This window comes from Spermophilus citellus (assembly GCF_964194105.1).
Source record: "Spermophilus citellus genome assembly, chromosome: 8".
NCBI classification, from domain to species: Eukaryota; Metazoa; Chordata; class Mammalia; order Rodentia; family Sciuridae; genus Spermophilus; species Spermophilus citellus.
In genome coordinates, this window is record NC_138189.1 from 155,172,112 (window position 1) to 155,194,292 (window position 22,181).

The 22,181-nt window shown below is 55.1% G+C and overlaps 1 protein-coding gene across 4 annotated transcripts in view; it reads right to left on the bottom strand.

Annotated features, from left to right (window-relative positions):
* Window positions 1-22,181, bottom strand: part of USP53 (ubiquitin specific peptidase 53) — a 59,798-nt gene that overhangs the window by 32,056 nt on the left and 5,561 nt on the right. For all 4 annotated transcript variants that reach the window (XM_081304311.1, XM_081304310.1, XM_081304309.1 and 1 more), the window contains exon 2: window positions 7,112-7,774. In XM_081304311.1, the coding sequence (XP_081160437.1) occupies window positions 7,112-7,255 (144 nt within the window). In that variant the 5' untranslated portion in view covers window positions 7,256-7,774. The remainder of the gene's footprint in view (window positions 1-7,111; window positions 7,775-22,181) is intronic.

Sequence of the window (22,181 nt, forward strand, 5' to 3'; positions counted from 1 at the left end):
TTTTTTTAAACAAAAACTTCTCTGTACATTATTCAACATAATAATGTACAGAATGTGTGAAGCCTGTTTTGCTAATCTCTATCAAAAATAATTATTCTAAGTAGTCAATCTTTATCCTATTTCTTTTTTAAATGATTATATTACACTATTAAAAAATTTGAAGTCTAAACTAGTTGGTGGACTACTTTTTAGCAATATGAACTTTTGTTTTTCATTACCTTCACACAGCAATTTAACATGGAGACTAAAAAAATTAATGCATTTGACATACATATTGCTTATTCCTAAAATGTCAATATACATACACACACTTAATGAAGAAACACAAACCTTTCGTCAAATTCCTCATTACAATAATTTAAAGACTAAAACTGAGAAATGGCATATAAACTTACTTTCTGACCTATCAAGACCACCCCTTCCTTACCAGGGACTGAACCCGGGGTGCCCAACCATGGAGCCACACCCCTAGTGCTTTTCCTTTTTATATTTTGAGACAAGGTCTTGCTTACCAGCTGAGGCTGGCCTTGAACTTGTGATCCTCTTGCTCAGGCTCCCGAGCCACTTGGATCACAGGCATATGCCACTGTGCCCAGCTGAAACCCATCCTCTTTAATAATGTCTGCTTCTAGTATTTTCTTGCAAAATGTATGCCACAATTTATTTCTTAGTAGTATTTAAAAACATTTCCCAAACTGCATACTAACATGAATGCTGATTTTCTAAAATGACAGAAAGTCCACCTGAAGTACTGTTTTGTCAGCAAGGTGGTTTGCAAACCAGGGTCTGCAGCCAGGAGAAGCCTCAGGAAGCCTCGTGAAGCCATGGGAGCTGGCAGGTGGCTGGGCTACAGGCAGAGCTGGGAAGAGCTGAAAGGACTCCAGGAGCAAGGCACAGAACTCTGTGGACCAGGGACGTGCTGCTCCCAGGGGCCCCCGAAAACCGCAAGACTCAGAGAACATCAGCTGAAGAAGAAAGGCAGTCTCGAGAAACAGCCCAGATGAGCAGGACCTGGTCCTGCCAAATCACCACTGGCAGGAAAGTGGCCAAACTGCTTCCAAACAGATGCAAGGTTCAAGATAGTGTGAGGACGTGAAAACACCACAACTCAACAGGCAAAACTTGTCCCACCTGCAATGAAAATCACCAGACTGCCAAGGAGAGGAACCACCCAGAGGGCAGCTAGAAAAATGTGTCACTGCAACTCATCCAGTATTCGCACTATTGACAGAAAAGCACAAGAAAACAAGAGTCACACCTCATTTCATGTGCTTAACAGGCAAAAGGTAAGACTGAACACGGACCCAGACAGGAGAAGGATGTTAGGACACTTCCACAAGTGAGACCTGCAGCATCAAAGATAGAAATGAAATCAATGGGACTGACAGCAGATGAGATGACAGGAAGGAAAAGATGAATGAACCCAAAGGCAGTCACAGAAGACACAAATGAAAGAGAAACACAAAGTCAGGAGAGAAGGAAACCATCAGTGGGTTGTGGGGCAACTTCAGCAACCCAAAAACATGAGACGGGATGCCGGCAGAGGGGCCAGGACACCTGAGGAGGTAGGACCCAGCCACCTCCCTGTGACTGGGTCCTCTACAGGGGACAGGAAACACCGAGGAGACAGATGAGTTCCTAAGCAGCCACCTTCCTGTGACTGGGTCCTCCACAGGGGACAGGAAACACTGAGGAGGTAGGAGAGTTCCTAGGCAGCCACCTTCCTGTGACTGGGTCCTCCACAGGGGACAGAAACACTGAGGAGGTAGGAGAGTTCCTAGGCAGCCACCTTCCTGTGACTGGGTCCTCCACAGGGGACAGGAAACACTGAGGAGGTAGGTGAGTTCCTAAGCAGCCACCTTCCTGTGACTGGGTCCTCCACAGGGAAACACTGAGGAGGTAGGAGAGTTCCTAGGCAGCCACCTTCCTGTGACTGGGTCCTCCACAGGGAAACACTGAGGAGGTAGGAGAGTTCCTAGGCAGCCACCTTCCTGTGACTGGGTCCTCCACAGGGGACAGAAACACTGAGGAGGTAGGAGAGTTCCTAGGCAGCCACCTCCGTGTGACTGGGTCCTCCACAGGGGACAGAAACACTGAGGAGGTAGGTGAGTTCCTAGGCAGCCACCTTCCTGTGACTGGGTCCTCCACAGGGAACAGGAAACACTGAGGAGGTAGGAGAGTTCCTAGGCAGCCACCTTCCTGTGACTGGGTCCTCCACAGGGAAACACTGAGGAGGTAGGAGAGTTCCTAGGCAGCCACCTTCCTGTGACTGGGTCCTCCACAGGGGACAGGAAACACTGAGGAGGTAGGTGAGTTCCTAAGCAGCCACCTTCCTGTGACTGGGTCCTTCACAGGGAACAGGAAACACTGAGGAGGTAGGAGAGTTCCTAGGCAGCCACCTTCCTGTGACTGGGTCCTCCACAGGGGACAGAAACACTGAGGAGGTAGGTGAGTTCCTAGGCAGCCACCTCCGTGTGACTGAGTCCTCCACAGGGGACAGGAAACACTGACGAGGTAGGAGAGTTCCTAGGCAGCCACCTCCGTGTGACTGAGTCCTCCACAGGGGACAGGAAACACTGAGGAGGTGAGTTCCTAGGCAGCCACCTCCGTGTGACTGAGTCCTCCACAGGGGACAGGAAACACTGAGGAGGTAGGAGAGTTCCTAGGCAGCCACCTTCCTGTGACTGGGTCCTCCACAGGGAAACACTGAGGAGGTAGGAGAGTTCCTAGGCAGCCACCTTCCTGTGACTGGGTCCTCCACAGGGGACAGGAAACACTGAGGAGGTGAGTTCCTAGGCAGCCACCTCCGTGTGACTGGGTCCTCCACAGGGGACAGGAAACACTGAGGAGGTGAGTTCCTAGGCAGCCACCTCCGTGTGACTGAGTCCTCCACAGGGGACAGGAAACACTGAGGAGGTGAGTTCCTAAGCGGCCACCTTCCTGTGACTGAGTCCTCCACAGGGGACAGGAAACACTGAGGAGGTAGGTGAGTTCCTAAGCAGCCACCTTCCTGTGACTGGGTCCTTCACAGGGGACAGGAAACACTGAGGAGGTAGGAGAGTTCCTAGGCAGCCACCTTCCTGTGACTGGGTCCTCCACAGGGGACAGAAACACTGAGGAGGTAGGAGAGTTCCTAGGCAGCCACCTCCGTGTGACTGGGTCCTCCACAGGGGACAGAAACACTGAGGAGGTAGGTGAGTTCCTAGGCAGCCACCTTCCTGTGACTGGGTCCTCCACAGGGAACAGGAAACACTGAGGAGGTAGGAGAGTTCCTAGGCAGCCACCTTCCTGTGACTGGGTCCTCCACAGGGAAACACTGAGGAGGTAGGAGAGTTCCTAGGCAGCCACCTTCCTGTGACTGGGTCCTCCACAGGGGACAGGAAACACTGAGGAGGTAGGTGAGTTCCTAAGCAGCCACCTTCCTGTGACTGGGTCCTTCACAGGGAACAGGAAACACTGAGGAGGTAGGAGAGTTCCTAGGCAGCCACCTTCCTGTGACTGGGTCCTCCACAGGGGACAGAAACACTGAGGAGGTAGGTGAGTTCCTAGGCAGCCACCTCCGTGTGACTGAGTCCTCCACAGGGGACAGGAAACACTGAGGAGGTGAGTTCCTAGGCAGCCACCTCCGTGTGACTGAGTCCTCCACAGGGGACAGGAAACACTGAGGAGGTAGGAGAGTTCCTAGGCATCCACCTCCGTGTGACTGGGTCCTCCACAGGGGACAGGAAACACTGAGGAGGTAGGAGAGTTCCTAGGCATCCACCTCCGTGTGACTGGGTCCTCCACAGGGGACAGGAAACACTGAGGAGGTAGGAGAGTTCCTAGGCAGCCACCTCCGTGTGACTGGGTCCTCCACAGGGGACAGAAACACTGAGGAGGTAGGTGAGTTCCTAGGCAGCCACCTTCCTGTGACTGGGTCCTCCACAGGGGACAGGAAACACTGAGGAGGTAGGAGAGTTCCTAGGCAGCCACCTTCCTGTGACTGGGTCCTCCACAGGGGACAGAAACACTGAGGAGGTAGGTGAGTTCCTAGGCAGCCACCTCCGTGTGACTGAGTCCTCCACAGGGGACAGGAAACACTGACGAGGTAGGAGAGTTCCTAGGCATCCACCTCCGTGTGACTGGGTCCTCCACAGGGGACAGGAAACACTGAGGAGGTAGGTGAGTTCCTAGGCAGCCACCTCCGTGTGACTGAGTCCTCCACAGGGGACAGGAAACACTGACGAGGTAGGAGAGTTCCTAGGCATCCACCTCCGTGTGACTGGGTCCTCCACAGGGGACAGGAAACACTGACGAGGTAGGAGAGTTCCTAGGCAGCCACCTCCGTGTGACTGGGTCCTCCACAGGGGACAGAAACACTGAGGAGGTAGGTGAGTTCCTAGGCAGCCACCTTCCTGTGACTGGGTCCTCCACAGGGGACAGGAAACACTGAGGAGGTAGGTGAGTTCCTAGGCAGCCACCTTCCTGTGACTGGGTCCTCCACAGGGGACAGAAACACTGAGGAGGTAGGTGAGTTCCTAGGCAGCCACCTCCGTGTGACTGAGTCCTCCACAGGGGACAGGAAACACTGAGGAGGTGAGTTCCTAGGCAGCCACCTCCGTGTGACTGAGTCCTCCACAGGGGACAGGAAACACTGAGGAGGTAGGAGAGTTCCTAGGCATCCACCTCCGTGTGACTGGGTCCTCCACAGGGGACAGGAAACACTGACGAGGTAGGAGAGTTCCTAGGCATCCACCTCCGTGTGACTGGGTCCTCCACAGGGGACAGGAAACACTGAGGAGGTAGGTGAGTTCCTAGGCAGCCACCTCCGTGTGACTGGGTCCTCCACAGGGACAGAAACACTGAGGAGGTAGGTGAGTTCCTAGGCAGCCACCTTCCTGTGACTGGGTCCTCCACAGGGGACAGGAAACACTGAGGAGGTAGGAGAGTTCCTAGGCAGCCACCTTCCTGTGACTGGGTCCTCCACAGGGGACAGAAACACTGAGGAGGTAGGTGAGTTCCTAGGCAGCCACCTCCGTGTGACTGAGTCCTCCACAGGGGACAGGAAACACTGACGAGGTAGGAGAGTTCCTAGGCAGCCACCTCCATGTGACTGGGTCCTCCACAGGGGGACAGGAAACACTGAGGAGGTAGGAGAGTTCCTAGGCAGTCACCTTCCTGTGACTGGGTCCTCCACAGGGGACAGAAACACTGAGGAGGTAGGTGAGTTCCTAGGCAGCCACCTCCGTGTGACTGAGTCCTCCACAGGGGACAGGAAACACTGACGAGGTAGGTGAGTTCCTAGGCAGCCACCTTCCTGTGACTGGGTCCTCCACAGGGGACAGGAAACACTGAGGAGGTAGGTGAGTTCCTAGGCAGCCACCTTCCTGTGACTGGGTCCTCCACAGGGGACAGAAACACTGAGGAGGTAGGTGAGTTCCTAGGCAGCCACCTCCGTGTGACTGAGTCCTCCACAGGGGACAGGAAACACTGAGGAGGTAGGAGAGTTCCTAAGCAGCCACCTTCCTGTGACTGGGTCCTTCACAGGGAACAGGAAACACTGAGGAGGTAGGAGAGTTCCTAGGCATCCACCTCCGTGTGACTGGGTCCTTCACAGGGAACAGGAAACACTGAGGAGGTAGGAGAGTTCCTAGGCAGCCACCTCCATGTGACTGGGTCCTCCACAGGGGACAGGAAACACTGACGAGGTAGGAGAGTTCCTAGGCAGCCACCTCCGTGTGACTGGGTCCTCCACAGGGGACAGAAACACTGAGGAGGTAGGTGAGTTCCTAGGCAGCCACCTTCCTGTGACTGGGTCCTTCACAGGGGACAGGAAACACTGAGGAGGTAGGAGAGTTCCTAGGCATCCACCTTCCTGTGACTGGGTCCTCCACAGGGGACAGGAAACACTGAGGAGGTAGGAGAGTTCCTAGGCATCCACCTCCGTGTGACTGGGTCCTCCACAGGGGGACAGGAAACATTGAGGAGACAGGAGAGTTCCTAAGCAGCCACCTCCGTGTGACTAGGTCCTCCAACTCAGAATAGGAAACCCTTGAGTTTCTGTCCTATGAACATATCCTGAGAATTTGCTGGTTACCTGCCTTTTGTTTCCTAAACTATGTATTTTTAGAGGAACTAAGGAGAAACACAGGAAACCAAGGAGAAGCTAAAATCAAAGAGCAGGAGAAGGTCTGATGTGCAGACCCTCTCAGCAGCAGACCTTCCTGGGACATTTCCTCATACCCAGTTCCCAGACATTTTCTTCTTTTCTCATAATACTTAAAGCAGAAGAAATCTTCATGCCAGGACAGAACAGTGACTCCTTTGGGGTCTTAAAGTAAATGAGGACCAATGCTCTCTTAATTCCATTGATCTTCTGTCTCTAGGTGAGCTCTCAGGTGGAGGGCCACTGAGAAGTCAGCCGTCAGTCAGATTTCTGCACACCTGACATAGTCCATGACGTCTGTTCTCAGCTGGAAGGCCACCAAGACACGAAGTATCAGTCAGATGTCCGTGCACCTGACAATCTGTGACATCTGTCCCATGTGGAGGGCCTCGATGACACAGGTGTCTCCATGCCTGACAGTCCCAATCTGCTTATTAAAGCAGTGCTCCTTTTAGTTCTCAGGAAGATAGAAAAGTCTGGAACTTTTCTGAGTATGAACCAGGGTACACCTAGAAGGCCACTTATCTGAGGCAAGAAAGTAGGACAGTACCATGTGTAATTAAAAGAGCTTCTGCAAGAACTGAAGCCAAAGGATCGACCTTCAACGTCCCCAGTGCAGGGGTGCTCAAGTCAAGGCCCCAGAGCAGGCAGAACGGCACGGCGGGGGGAGCGAGTGTGACCACCGAGACAGCGCCGTTGCCCTCGCAGCCACACAGCTGCTGCGTTTGATCCTCTCTACGGGGCGTCCCTGGATCTCTTCTGAAAGGCAGCAAGGTGACACTCAATGAACTGGACATTTTAAGTAAGAGTGCTTTATAACATCACAGTCATACCCCATCCTGGTGGAAAACCATTCCCCTTTACCATAAAGGCCCAGATGCCCACTGTGTCCCCACTGACAGTACCACCAACCAGCCACCTGTCCCACAGCGCCTCTGCTCTCGGGGGAGACGCCTCACGGCTCACCTGGACAGCGCTGTTGAGGAAGCAGCTGTTCTGCCCAGGCTCGTTCAGCAGGCCCTTGGTGGGTGCCAGTGACAGTGTGCTGCCCGGCTGGTAGGCTCTCCCAAGGCCGCCCCCAGGCTTCCGCAGGAACTTCACCCAGGCCATGCTCAGGCCACGGTCCGCACCGACGCCAGGACCCACACACGCAGGTGAGGGCTCTGAGGGCGATGGGCGACGTCTCGAACCGTCCACTGAAGCCTACTGCAGCCCCGCAGTGCAGCCTGAGCCCCCAAGTCCATGTCTCCCTGGTGCAGAGCCTTTGAAGACCTGGATGTGCAGGAACCGGGTCAGCCGATGAAGTTCCCGGGGACAGAAGGAAAGCTACTTAGACAAGGTGGAGACTTTTACGTCTTAGATGCTGTTGGAGCGGTGTCCACAGTAAGATGAGAGTTTTTAAAAGCTGCTAAAAATAACACTAATGAACAAAGTGTTTTCTTTATGCACAAATCCTGTCTTGACGCTTTAACAAACATATCGATGATACTAAAAGGCGCAGCATTGGCACTCGGCTCCTCCGCTATTTGTTGTCCACGTGGCTTTTTAAGGACAAAGACATCAGTATCTCCCAGGTGATGTTGTCAAAGGTGACTCCATGTGTCTCATTAATGTGGCCTCAGAGCAAACCTACAAGAAAGAAAAGAAATGCTTGAATAAAAGCACAAGTGGCTCAAGAAGATTCCTACTTTGCCAGCTGAACATGAAAATCAAACATGGAATTAAAACTCATAAAAAGGATTAGAAAAACATTCTAAAATATGAAAAATATTATTGCGAGTTTTTAAAAACATTGATATGACATGAATTACTACCTGCCCCAGGCTTTCAATGTTCAACGAATAGTTTTATGAAGAAAACATTTCCCAAAATATAGAATTAAGTGAGATCTCAGGAGGTATCCTGTCAATACTAAGCTGCTGTTTATTAAACATACATACGTACAGACAGACTCCTTATTGTCTTTTATACACAGAATCATATTTTTCAAGAAGTAAGTTTTACATAAATTGTAAACTTGGCAGAAAATTAATTGAAAAGTCTTAGTGAACTAAGATAAATTTCTACCTTATTCCTGAACGCATGCTCCTGGCTTACTGGGCTTTCAAATGCTCACCTTCTGGACCGAGTACCTCAGGGTTCTGCTCCCCCACCTGACAACCCCATTTTAGCATTCCCCACACTCTTGCTGAGCCATGCATGCTCAGGTCCCGGAGCTGAGCCAGGACAGCCAGAGAAGGCCGCAGGTCTTGTCACTGAGACATGCTGTGGAGAACTAAAGATGACAGGACATTATGCTGTAGCATGTCCCCAGGGACACCGTGATAGGGTAGTGTATACTGTCACCAGCATCCTGGGTGACATATGACAGTCATCCTAGGGGAACCACACAGGCTGCAGCATGCCCTAAGGATCACGGTGACAGGCTGCAGCATACCCTAGGTGACACCATGAGAGGCCATAGCATGCCCTAGGGGACTGTGACAGGCTGCAGTGTGCCCTGAGTAACACCACGACAGGATGTGGTGCCTCCTAGGGACACCATGACAGGATATAATATGTCCCAGGGGCACAGTGACAGGCATCCGAGGGGACACAGGGACAGGCTGCCACATGTCCCAGGTGGCACCATGACAGACATCCTAGGGGACACCAGGACAGGCTGTCCACATGTCCCAGGAGGTACGGTAGGCCGTGGTGTGTCCTGGAAGGCTGTGTGAGTGCCCACAGAAGGGCCGGGTGAGGAAGGGGCATGCAGTGCAGCCATGTGGCCACAGTGGTCTCCAAGAGGCCACCGAGGATGCCTTGCTGAGAAGGTCACACCTGCATGAAGATGGATGGGTGGAGAAGCTTCCAGAGAGCAAGGAACAGACGTTCAGAAATGCTGAGCTGGTGTACACATGGCACAGTGCGGGAGCAGCAAGTCCAATGTGGCAGGAGATGTCCCCAACGAGGGTGGCAGGTGGCAGGGAGGAAGGGGACAAACCACAGAGTTTCAGGGCATCGGAGAGCAATTTCTGTGGCTTTGAAATTGGTAGCAGTCATCAGTTCACTTTCACAGCACATGAGGGTGACACAGAATGGCGCAGTGTCACTGATCAACACCCAGGGGATGCCAAACACCCAGGAATGAAGAAGGGCATCCGAGTGGGGGAGCCGAGGTCAGGGCACACACCCCTGCCACTGCCTGGCCCTGGGTCCAGGCTCCTCACAGCGGCCACTTCCTACCCAGAGAGCAGGGTCCAGCACAGCCCCGCTGCATCAAAGGCCACACGTCACACTGCAGCTTCCACCTCTGAAGTGACCTCAAGGATCCCTGAGCCTTTGTGCAGACCAAGTTCCTAATGGCTCGGGTCCTGCCTTCACGCCTTCAGCACGGCAGTCAGTTCACATTCCTGAAGAAGTCTCCGGGCACGACCCTCTCTGAACACACCTGTCCAGAAGTGCTGAGATATGTGGAACAGGGACTGCCCAGAGGCACGCGGCTTGGTGAGGGTCACTGATGAGCCCAGAAGACTAAGGTGCATGGCTCCTGATCCTGCCCAGGACAGCAGACCAGAAGGTGCCACTGCTCCTTCCCTGCCACCCCGCCCTGAGGACACACAGAGAAGTCCTCCCCTGAGAAACAGCACGGGACCTGGAGAACCAGACGCACTTGTGGGACAGGGAGGGCACCACCGGCCAGGCCTGGGCAGAGCTTTCTGGCCACGACAGGCTCCATCCCACCTGGCACTATGCGACATGACAGAAAGCCACAGCTGCCACCGCAGGGCCATCTGTCACTGCCTCAGGAAAGCACAGCCACGGCAGAGTGGGGTGGCATGAGCACAGTGACTGTGAGGCCCATGTCCTCCACCACAGAGGGCCACTGGCAGCTGGGACCTCTCCAGCTCACCATCTCCGCTCCCGCAGCCCTCTGCCTGGAATCGCTGGGCGGGCATTGGGACACAGAGAGTAACGGGAGCATCCCGACCGCAGGGCACAGGGAGCACTGCATGAGGAGACGCAGCCACCTACCAAACCAAGGCATGGGCAGGCCATCACAAGCCAAGAGGTTTACGGTTAGGGTCACCAGAACCTACCAGGGAAGAACACGGGGGGCATAAAGTCAAGCTTAGGTGTTTTCCTACAAAGTCCTAAAGAAGGAAAGAGACACAGAGAAAACCCATGTTTTAAGAGCAAAGAGGTTTGGATAAAATATAAAAGTATCCATACCCACCTAACAGGATCTCTAGAAAGGAAAGGGAAAAAAGCAAGCCGAGCAAATACTCTGCAAAGGACTAAGCGTTTCCAAGAATTCGACTGAAATGACTGGAGCAAAAAAAAAAAAAAAAAAATGGAGAACAATCATCCAATGTGGGGAAGAGGCGAGCAGGGCTGGAACCGTGAGCCGCGAGCAGCAGAGAGGGAATCCAAAACAAAAGTTTACAAAGACTAAGAGACGAAAGTCTTTGCACACCTGGCTAAGGAAAAAAGAGAGAAATATACACACCAATGGATTCAATAAAAGACAGGTGACCACGGGCACATTAGCACAGTGACTATGAAAGAAGACCACTCAGTCTTACAGGTGACTCTGAAAGTCTACTAGGACAGGCCGTTCCTTGTAAACATCAACTACAACGTTCATCCAAGACACAACCAGGGAGTCAGAGAGACTGGGAAGGAGGCAGACCTAGCTCTCCCACTGAAAATGACACCCAGGTCCGAAGCTCAAGACCCTTCGCCCAGTGCTCTGAACTGCTGACCAATGTGGAGCTGCTGCAGACCACGGGGGAGACCAGCCTTAGAGGACGCCTGAATCTTCCCAGGAAGCCGACACGACGTAAGAGCAGAAGTCACAAACCTCAGACCAAGGGACACGTGACTGCAGAGGCACAAGGCTAAAACCTCAGCGCAGTCCACCGATGTGCAAGAGTGGCACACTAGTGGGCAAATGACGACAAGCAGAGTTTATTCCAGGAATGCAAATGCGATTCCATGTTTACTCTTTGAACAAACACTGGGGAGACCGTGCAGAGAAGAGCTGACGTCATTCACCGTGGAAGCAGCCCCAACGTGCATCACAGGTGCGTGGATGGGCACATGTGACAGCCTGGTGTGCACACTGGGGAAGGTCACACCCCAGTGCAGAGCGGACACCCTGTAGCCTGGACAGTCTCTGAAACCCCTTGCTAGTGTCAGGAACCAGCCACAGAAGACAGCATCCAGATCCCACCCCACAAGTGAGCACGGGCCGGTGGCTTCCTCCAGCTAAACTGCATGGTATATGCTGTTGTATTTCATTAACGCTATTTTTAAAAGAAAAGGCAAGGGGCTGGGGCTGGGGCTCAAGCGGTAGCGCGCTCGCCTGGCATGCGTGCAGCCCGGGTTCAATCCTCAGCACCACATACAAACAAAGATGTTGTGTCCGCCGAGAACCAAAAAAAAAAAAATTAAAATTCTCTTTCTCTCTCTCTCTAAAAAAAAAAAAAAAAAAAGAAAGAAAGAAAGAAAGAAAAAACAAAAGGCAAGCCTACAACAGCAGGCCAGAGACTGCCACGGGGTTGGACTGACAGACACTGGGTACTGGATTTATCCCACTCTCTGGTTTCCCCCTACAAGTCTAGAATTTTGGTTTTGTGCCTAGCAGAGGATGTCCATGATTCCACCTCAGCACAGACGCTGGGCCCTGAGTCCCCTGAGTGGCCTGGCAGGTGTCTGACATCAGTCACCATGAGGCACGGCTGAAGGGCCCGAGGGTCCCGTGTGGCTCCACTTCATACCTCACTGAAACACACCAGAGCAGAGTATGACTGCGACTGAGTCCTGAGGCCGGCCAGCACCGAGCTGGGGGCACAGGTCCCTGCCCAGAGGCTGCTGGTGCGCATGCACTGGTCCCCCTCGAACAGCAGGAACCCCAGGCGACACTGCTGGTGGGACAGGGAGAGGAACTGCTTTCATGCTGATTAGTAAAATAGGTGATTCCATGATCGTAGGCTCTGGCAAGACACCAACCTGGCAACAGCAATCATACAAAACTCACTTCAGCCTCAATAACCCAACACTAAGAATCCCCCCAACAATGAAAGTGCTATTTTACTGAGACACTAGGTAGTGGGGTGAATAATGAAGAACACAAAGAGGTGCCCATTAAGAGACTATGCCCACCAGGTGTCTGGGCAGGATCCTGGAACCCAGAGGCTTCACACACGATGCCATCAGCACCTCCTGATCCTCGCAGTGGTGGCCCACACACCCACCTTGTCCAGTGGTCTCCTGGTGGCCACCTCCAAAACCCTCTCTCCTGACCCCACACCATAAGCACCCCTCTCAGTCACAGCCTGACCCCAGGGGACCCCTCCAGATTGATCCACGCCTACCAGTTACACTCTGTGGGAAACCTACCAGGGAATGCCAGGCCTGGGGAACGCCTGGCCCCAGGGAGGGCTCTGGCCCACAGCCCCTCGGCACCCTTGCTCCTGCAGCTGGTGTATGTGTGCTGGCCGCTGCCCTCCGGGTCTGCCAGGAAGCTGGGTGGTCACTGAGTATGTTCTGGAGAGCGGCCTCTTCTGTCTTGCTGAACCAACACCTCAAAGCTGACCTGCCACTCCTTGGGGATCTCAGAGCAGCCATCATAGGGGAAGGAACTGGACAAAGGCCTAGGAGAGTCCTGGGGTGAATACTATCATGAGCACACCTCCAGTGACAGGCACCTTGCAGGCACCACTAAGCAGCAGACTGTTGTCTACAGTATAAATTAGAAGTAAACAAACTGACGCTTTGGTTAAATAGAAAAGCATAAGGGAAATTACCAACTATACAGAACTTGATGACAAAGCCATGCGTGTCAAAGCTTAGAAGATGCTGTTCAAACAGAGGTATTCTGCTTTGATTGTAACAGAAAGCAAGGAACTGAAAATAAATCAGTCGGAGGCAAAAACTACCAAAAAAAACCCCAAAAGCAAACAATCAAGGGCAAAATCCTCCCCCCCCCCCCGCCAAAAAGAGAAAAGAATGAGATGAGGTGCTGCAGTGACAGCGCCCACAGGGTGACCAGCCCAGAGAGCTGCAGACGGGGCTCACCTCTAGAAAACAGAGCAGCCCAGAGCACAGGCAGAGACCCACTACACCCACAGGGTGACCAGCCCAGAGAGCTGCAGACGGGGCTCACCTCCAGGAAACACAGCAGCCCACAGAGAGCAGGCAGAGACCCACTGCACCCACAGGGTGACCAGCCCAGAGAGCTGCAGACGGGGCTCACCTCCAGGAAACACAGCAGCCCACAGAGAGCAGGCAGAGACCCACTGCACCCACAGGGTGACCAGCCCAGAGAGCTGCAGACGGGGCTCACCGCCAGGAAACACAGCAGCCCACAGAGAGCAGGCAGAGACCCACTGCACCCACAGGGTGACCAGCCCAGAGAGCTGCAGACGGGGCTCACCGCCAGGAAACACAGCAGCCCACAGAGAGCAGGCAGAGACCCACTGCACCCACAGGGTGACCAGCCCAGAGAGCTGCAAACGGGGCTCACCGCCAGGAAACACAGCAGCCCAGAGAGCAGGCAGAGACCCAGTGCACCCACAGGGTGACCAGCCCAGAGAGCTGCAGACGGGGCTCACCTCCAGGAAACACAGCAGCCCAGAGAGCAGGCAGAGACCCACTGCACCCACAGCTCCACCCAGAAAATGAAACTGCTCCAAATATACCTTTCAGCCACAGAAAATCTCAAATTAAAACAAAACACTGCTTTGTCCCCATCGACCTGGAGTCAGGACACCCTCAGTGTGAGGCGGGGCACCCGTGGGAGAGGGGCCCTGGGATGCCCTGCTGGAGTGGCCTGTGGGACAACACCATCAAGAACCTGCACAACCCAGAGCCAGAGTCCATCCTTGGCACTGCCTTCCGTCCAGGCCACAGTAGGTGCATTCATTTTCTGAGATCACTTGGGCCACCGCCCTGAGGGTCCAGGAAGAGCTAATGGCAACACGTGCCAGACGTGGACCACGAACAGCATGAGCCTACTGAGTGACCAGTGGACTAGGAGCGGGCGGAGCCCAGTGGTGGACCAGGAGAGGGAGGAGCCAGGCCATGGACCAGGAGAGCCAGGCCGTGGACCAGGAGCGGGAGGAGCCAGGATGTGGATCACGGGTGGGAGGAGCCCAGAAGTGGACCACAGGAGGGACAAGCCAGGATGTGGACAAGGAGCTGGAGGAGCCAGGACATGGGCCAGGAGTGGGAGAGCCAGGATGTGGAGACAGGGAGAGGAACCTGCTTTCATGCTGATTAGTAAAACAGGTGCTTCCATGATCATAGGCTCTGGCAAGACACCAACCTGGCAACAGGTTGATGGGGCCACACCTTGGGAACACCTGCCAGGTTCATGCACATGTGGGGGACAGAGTAGGATTCACAGAAAGAAGACACCCACATAGGAAGAAGCCACATGCAAGTTACAAGAGCGGGAGGAGCCAGGATGTGGACCACGTGTGGGAGGAGCCCAGAAGTGGACACAGGAGGGACGAGCCAGGACGTGGACAAGGAGCTGGAAGAGCCTGGACATGGCCCAGAAGCGAAAGGAGCCCAGGCGTGGACCAGGGCAGGAGAAGGCCGGACGTGAACCACGGGCAGGATGGCAAAAGGTGGACTAGACACAGGTGGCCAACCAGGCGGTGTCAGGAGAGTCATAACGCTTTTGCATACAGCAACATAAGTGCTGAATAAAAAGGAAGACAGGATTCATAGAAAAGAATAATTCAAAGATCTTGGAAATTCAGACATGACAGGAGACTGTAAGACGTTTAATAAACACACAGAGTAGTGTCTGAGAAAAGAGGCAGGAGGAGGAGAAGGAGCAACATACACGAGCTGTCCCACACAGAGAAAGGAGGACGGAGCCACCAGCTGCTAAGCTCCAGAAAGGAGAACAAGACACAGGCCCACGAGGAGTCAGGCGGCCTTACAGCACAGGGGCAGAGTGGGGACACAGGCCCCAGCGGGAGGCAGGGGGGGGCCACACCTTGGGAACACCTACCAGGTTCATGCACATGTGGAGGACAGAGTAGGATTCACAGAAAGAAGAGACCCACATAGGAAGAAGCCACACGGCGAGGCACAAAGTGGGAGGTCCTCAGGAGCCAGGAGCCTGCACCCCACAGCACAAGGTGAGGAGGTCCACAGGAGGAGCCAGGACCCTGCACCCCACTGCACAAGGTGAGGAGGTCCACAGGAGGAGCCAGGAGCCTGCAGCCCACAGCACAAGGTGAGGAGGTCCACAGGAGGAGCCAGGAGCTGCAGCCCACAGCACAAGGTGAGGAGGTCCACAGGAGGAGCCAGGAGCTGCACCCCACAGCACAAGGTGAGGAGGTCCACAGGAGGAGCCAGGAGCCTGCAGCCCACAGCACAAGGTGAGGAGGTCCACAGGAGGAGCCAGGAGCCTGCAGCCCACAGCACAAGGTGAGGAGGTCCACAGGAGGAGCCAGGACCCTGCACCCCACTGCACAAGGTGAGGAGGTCCACAGGAGGAGCCAGGAGCTGCACCCCACAGCACAAGGTGAGGAGGTCCACAGGAGGAGCCACGAGCCTGCAGCCCACAGCACAAGGTGAGGAGGTCCACAGGAGGAGCCAGGAGCTGCACCCCACAGCACAAGGTGAGGAGGTCCACAGGAGGAGCCACGAGCCTGCAGCCCACAGCACAAGGTGAGGAGGTCCACAGGAGGAGCCAGGAGCTGCACCCCACAGCACAAGGTGAGGAGGTCCACAGGAGGAGCCAGGAGCCTGCAGCCCACAGCACAAGGTGAGGAGGGCCACAGGAGGAGCCAGGAGCCTGCAGCCCACAGCACAAGGTGAGGAGGTCCACAGGAGGAGCCAGGAGCTGCACCCCACAGCACAAGGTGAGGAGGTCCACAGGAGGAGCCAGGAGCTGCACCCCACAGCACAAGGTGAGGAGGTCCACAGGAGGAGCCAGGAGCCTGCAGCCCACAGCACAAGGTGAGGAGGTCCACAGGAGGAGCCAGGAGCTGCAGCCCACAGCACAAGGTGAGGAGGTCCACAGGAGGAGCCAGGAGCTGCACCCCACAGCACAAGGTGAGGAGGTCCACAGGAGGAGCCAGGAGCCTGCAGCCCACAGCACAAGGTGAGGAGGTCCACAGGAGGAGCCAGGAGCCTGCAGCCCACAGCACAAGGTGAGGAGGTCCACAGGAGGAGCCAGGAGCCTGCAGCCCACAGCACAAGGTGAGGAGGTCCACAGGAGGAGCCAGGAGCCTGCAGCCCACAGCACAAGGTGAGGAGGTCCACAGGAGGAGCCAGGAGCTGCACCCCACAGCACAAGGTGAGGAGGTCCACAGGAGGAGCCAGGAGCTGCACCCCACAGCACAAGGTGAGGAGGTCCACAGGAGGAGCCAGGAGCCTGCAGCCCACAGCACAAGGTGAGGAGGTCCACAGGAGGAGCCAGGAGCTGCAGCCCACAGAAGAAGGTGAGGAGGTCCACAGGAGGAGCCAGGAGCTGCACCCCACAGCACAAGGTGAGGAGGTCCACAGGAGGAGCCAGGAGCTGCACCCCACAGCACAAGGTGAGGAGGTCCACAGGAGGAGCCAGGACCCTGCACCCCACAGCACAAGGTAAGGAGGTCCACAGGAGGAGCCAGGAGCCTGCACCCCACAGCACAAGGTGAGGAGGTCCACAGGAGGAGCCGGGAGCTGCAGCCCACAGCACAAGGTGAGGAGGTCCACAGGAGGAGCCAGGACCCTGCACCCCACAGCACAAGGTGAGGAGGTCCACAGGAGGAGCCAGGAGCTGCACCCAACAGCACAAGGTGAGGAGGTCCACAGGAGGAGCCAGGAGCCTGCAGCCCACAGCACAAGGTGAGGAGGTCCACAGGAGGAGCCAGGAGCTGCAGCCCACAGCACAAGGTAAGGAGGTCCACAGGAGGAGCCAGGAGCTGCACCCCACAGCACAAGGTGAGGAGGTCCACAGGAGGAGCCAGGAGCTGCACCCCACAGCACAAGGTGAGGAGGTCCACAGGAGGAGCCAGGAGCTGCACCCCACAGCACAAGGTGAGGAGGTCCACAGGAGGAGCCGGGAGCTGCAGCCCACAGTACAAGGTGAGGAGGTCCACAGGAGGAGCCAGGACCCTGCACCCCACAGCACAAGGTGAGGAGGTCCACAGGAGGAGCCGGGAGCTGCAGCCCACAGCACAAGGTGAGGAGGTCCACAGGAGGAGCCAGGAGCTGCACTCCACAGCACAAGGTGAGGAGGTCCACAGGAGGAGCCAGGAGCTGCACCCCACAGCACAAGGTGAGGAGGTCCACAGGAGGAGCCGGGAGCTGCAGCCCACAGCACAAGGTGAGGAGGTCCACAGGAGGAGCCACGAGCCTGCAGCCCACAGCACAAGGTGAGGAGGTCCACAGGAGGAGCCAGGAGCTGCACCCCACAGCACAAGGTGAGGAGGTCCACAGGAGGAGCCAGGAGCTGCACCCCACAGCACAAGGTGAGGAGGTCCACAGGAGGAGCCAGGAGCTGCACCCCACAGCACAAGGTGAGGAGGTCCACAGGAGGAGCCAGGAGCTGCACTCCACAGCACAAGGTGAGGAGGTCCACAGGAGGAGCCAGGAGCTGCACCCCACAGCACAAGGTGAGGAGGTCCACAGGAGGAGCCGGGAGCTGCAGCCCACAGCACAAGGTGAGGAGGTCCACAGGAGGAGCCGGGAGCTGCAGCCCACAGCACAAGGTGAGGAGGTCCACAGGAGGAGCCGGGAGCTGCACCCCACAGCACAAGGTGAGGAGGTCCACAGGAGGAGCCGGGAGCTGCACCCCACAGCACAAGGTGAGGAGGTCCACAGGAGGAGCCACGAGCCTGCAGCCCACAGCACAAGGTGAGGAGGTCCACAGGAGGAGCCAGGAGCTGCACCCCACAGCACAAGGTGAGGAGGTCCACAGGAGGAGCCAGGAGCTGCACCCCACAGCACAAGGTGAGGAGGTCCACAGGAGGAGCCAGGAGCTGCACCCCACAGCACAAGGTGGGGAGAGCCAGCGACCTCTTGCGGGTTTGAAGGTCACTTAAGACATACAGCCCTCACCTCTTGGGTGTTGGTACATTTTTGTTTGTTTGAAGCACAGAAATGACCACTGCACATGTCATAAAGTGGTGACCTCAAGGCTGGTTAAGGAACATGGAAGGAAGACAACGTGGTCCTGCATGAGTACAGGAGGAGGAGTAACTGGGAGAAGTAGATGAGGCACATAGGAAGCACAGGGTCAGGTTCTGCCATGATGGCTATATCAGCTCAGAGGGCCCGGGCACGAGAGGATGCACCTATTTCTATGAAACAGGCAGGAAGAGGCCCAGTACACGCTCAGGTAACCAAGAGCATCGTGGCAAGAAGTCCAAGGCTAGACAATGGGTCTGCAAGTCGTGGACATGTGAACACCTAACAAATCACAGGGAAAGGAGGGAATGCAGGGTTCCCAGGAGGGACAGAGGGCTTGCAGATGCCTGCCACACTGGGGTGGGCACACGGTGCCCTCTTCTCAGCATTCTTTTACATCACAGCAGACCAGCAGGACAGACACACTACAGTCCATGCTGTGCACAAATGCTCCTGGGTCTGATCAGCCTGGGGCTAAAGCTGCTCAGATCATTGTTTTTAGGACTCCAGCCCAGCACCTGGGCACAGAGAGCAAGGACACAGGAAAGATTCCACCTAGAGAAGGACCATGGGCTTTAGGACCTCCAGCACAACTCCTAGAGCAGAGAGTAAGGACGTGACAGAGAACACACCCAGAGAAGGTGCAGGCACAGTCAGCAGCCACTTCTCCTTCCCGCTGCTGGCCCAGCCTCCTCACACCCAGAGCTCTAGCTCCTTGCCCTCTCTTCTCAACCCTATTTATGTGGTAGTATATTTACTATTTTTCTCAGTCAGTACTTTTATGTCTAGGGTTTTAAAATTAACCAGCTTTTATAGGAGAGAAGTTAGTCCACACAATCACACCTCTAGTTCAATGAGCTTTGACACAGTGATGTCATCACCCCCACACCAAGCCATACAATGCTTCAGCCCCTGAAAATCTCCCTGGTCCATAATCACAAAGGCCATGCTAAGAGCACTCCACCCCACCCAGGTCCATAGCCCACTATGCCATGACGAGACACCAACGCCTTAGTGATACTCTCACGTGAGACAGCAGGCTCAGGTGTACACCCCACCAGATCTACACCCCACTACACTGTGATGAGACACCAACGCTCTCACGTGAGACAGCAGGCTCAGGTGCACACCCCACCAGATCTACACCCCACTACACTGTGATGAGACACCAACGCTCTCACCTGAGACTGCAGGCTCAGGTGCACACCCCACCAGATCTACACCCCACTACACTGTGATGAGACACCAACGCTCTCACGTGAGTCTGCAGGCTCAGGTGCACACCCCACCAGATCTACACCCCACTACACTGTGATGAGACACCAACGCTCTCACGTGAGTCTGCAGGCTCAGGTGCACACCCCACCAGATCTACACCCCACTACACTGTGATGAGACACCAACGCTCTCACCTGAGACTGCAGGCTCAGGTGCACACCCCACCAGCCTACACCCCACTACACTGTGATGAGACACCAACGCTCTCACGTGAGACAGCAGGCTCAGGTGCACACCCCACCAGATCTACACCCCACTACACTGTGATGAGACACCAACGCTCTCACCTGAGACTGCAGGCTCAGGTGTACACCCCACCAGATCTACACCCCACTACACTGTGATGAGACACCAACGCTCTCACGTGAGACAGCAGGCTCAGGTGCACACCCCACCAGATCTACACCCACTACACTGTGATGAGACACCAACGCTCTCACGTGAGACTGCAGGCTCAGGTGTACACCCCACCAGTCTACACCCCACTACACTGTGATGAGACACCAACGCTCTCATGTGAGACTGCAGGCTCAGGTGCACACCCCACCAGATCTACACCCACTACACTGTGATGAGACACCAACGCTCTCACGTGAGACAGCAGGCTCAGGTGCACACCCCACCAGATCTACACCCCACTACACTGTGATGAGACACCAACGCTCTCACCTGAGACTGCCGGCTCAGGTGCACACCCTACCAGATCTACACCCCACTACACTGTGATGAGACACCAACGCTCTCACCTGAGACTGCAGGCTCAGGTGCACACCCCACCAGATCTACACCCCACTACACTGTGATGAGACACCAACGCTCTCACGTGAGACAGCAGGCTCAGGTGCACACCCCACCAGATCTACACCCCATTACACTGTGATGAGACACCAACGCTCTCACCTGAGACTGCAGGCTCAGGTGTACACCCCACCAGATCTACACCCCACTACACTGTGATGAGACACCAACGCTCTCACGTGAGACAGCAGGCTCAGGTGCACACCCCACCAGTCTACACCCACTGCACTGTGATGAGACACCAACGCTCTCACGTGAGACTGCAGGCTCAGGTGCACACCCCACCAGTCTACACCCACTGCACTGTGATGAGACACCAACGCTCTCACGTGAGACTGCAGGCTCAGGTGCACACCCCACCAGTCTACACCCACTGCACTGTGATGAGACACCAACGCTCTCACGTGAGACTGCAGGCTCAGGTGCACACCCCACCAGTCTACACCCACTACACTGTGATGAGACACCAACGCTCTCATGTGAGACTGCAGGCTCAGGTGCACACCCCACCAGTCTACACCCACTGCACTGTGATGAGACACCAATTCCTAGGTGATGCTCTCATATGAAGCAGCATGCTCAGATGCACACCCCACCCAGGTCTACACCCCATTCCCTGGAACCTGTGGTTAAGAGGAGACACCAACCCCTTGGTAAACTGCCGTATGGCACAGATGGTCCTGGCATAGGGAGAGTATTCAGTTGGGCCTGATCTTATCACACAGTCCTTAGAAGCAGAGAGCTTTCTCTGGCTCATGTCAAAGGAAGCCAGATGAATCACATTCAAGGACAAAATGGACTTGATGTCCCATTGCTCCTTGGAGGCCCAGGACAGAAATGGAGCAGCCTTTAGGCCAGAGAGCAGATCCTGGCTGACAGCGAGCAAAGACGTACCTGGGGCCCACCAGCAATGGAACCTCCAGGCCAGCAATGCGACTGGACCTGGAGGCATCTTCCCTGACCATAAGATCAGAGGCCGCCCTCCAGGCACTCAGTCTTGTGGGGCTCAGAGCCGAGAACCCAGGTGAGCCCATCAGCAACCTGGCCTGCTAAAACTGTGAAATGATGTTATTACTTTAAGCCACTAAATTTGTGGTCACTGTTACACAGTAACAGAAAACTAATACAGCCAACCCGAGCAGACACCAATCTGTCCGACCATTTCAACTTGTCTAGAGTCTCACATATGACTTCACACAATCTTTTGTTTGGTTTTTAGCACTTGGGATACAACTTGTTTCATGGATTTGCTGGACAAATCACCGGCTCTCCATTCCTTTATTTCGGAGCAATACTCTTCTGTGTGGGTATACCAACACATCCATCCCTTTACCAGCAGACCTGCACACAGCCATGCACACTCAGGCCCAGTCCTTCGTCCGTGTTTTCCCCTCTCCTGGGCAACACCGAGGAGTGGGACTACTGGGCTGCCAGCTGACGTATATGCTTCGCTCCAAGAAACTGCAAGGTGCTTTCCCAAGCTTCTGAGCATCTCCTTCTCCTAATGCCCACCTTCGCACATGAGTGGCAGCTGCACCGTCCACCTTGTCCACCTTTCCAACACCACTCACATGAACCAGAACACGCACATACACCGTGACTGGGTTCCCAGCAGTTTACACATGTGCGTGTGCCACTCAGGTCACCTGTCCAGGGGAAGGGGGGTTCAAATCTCCTGCTTGTTATTTCCCAGGCTCAATGTCTCCCTGACTCTCAAGAGTTCTTTGTTTGATGAAAAGTTTTTAATTATGACAAACTATAATTTATTACTGCTTTTATCCTGTGGGTTTGTATTTTTCTGTGTCCTCACAAACCTGTCACAAAAGTCCTGCCA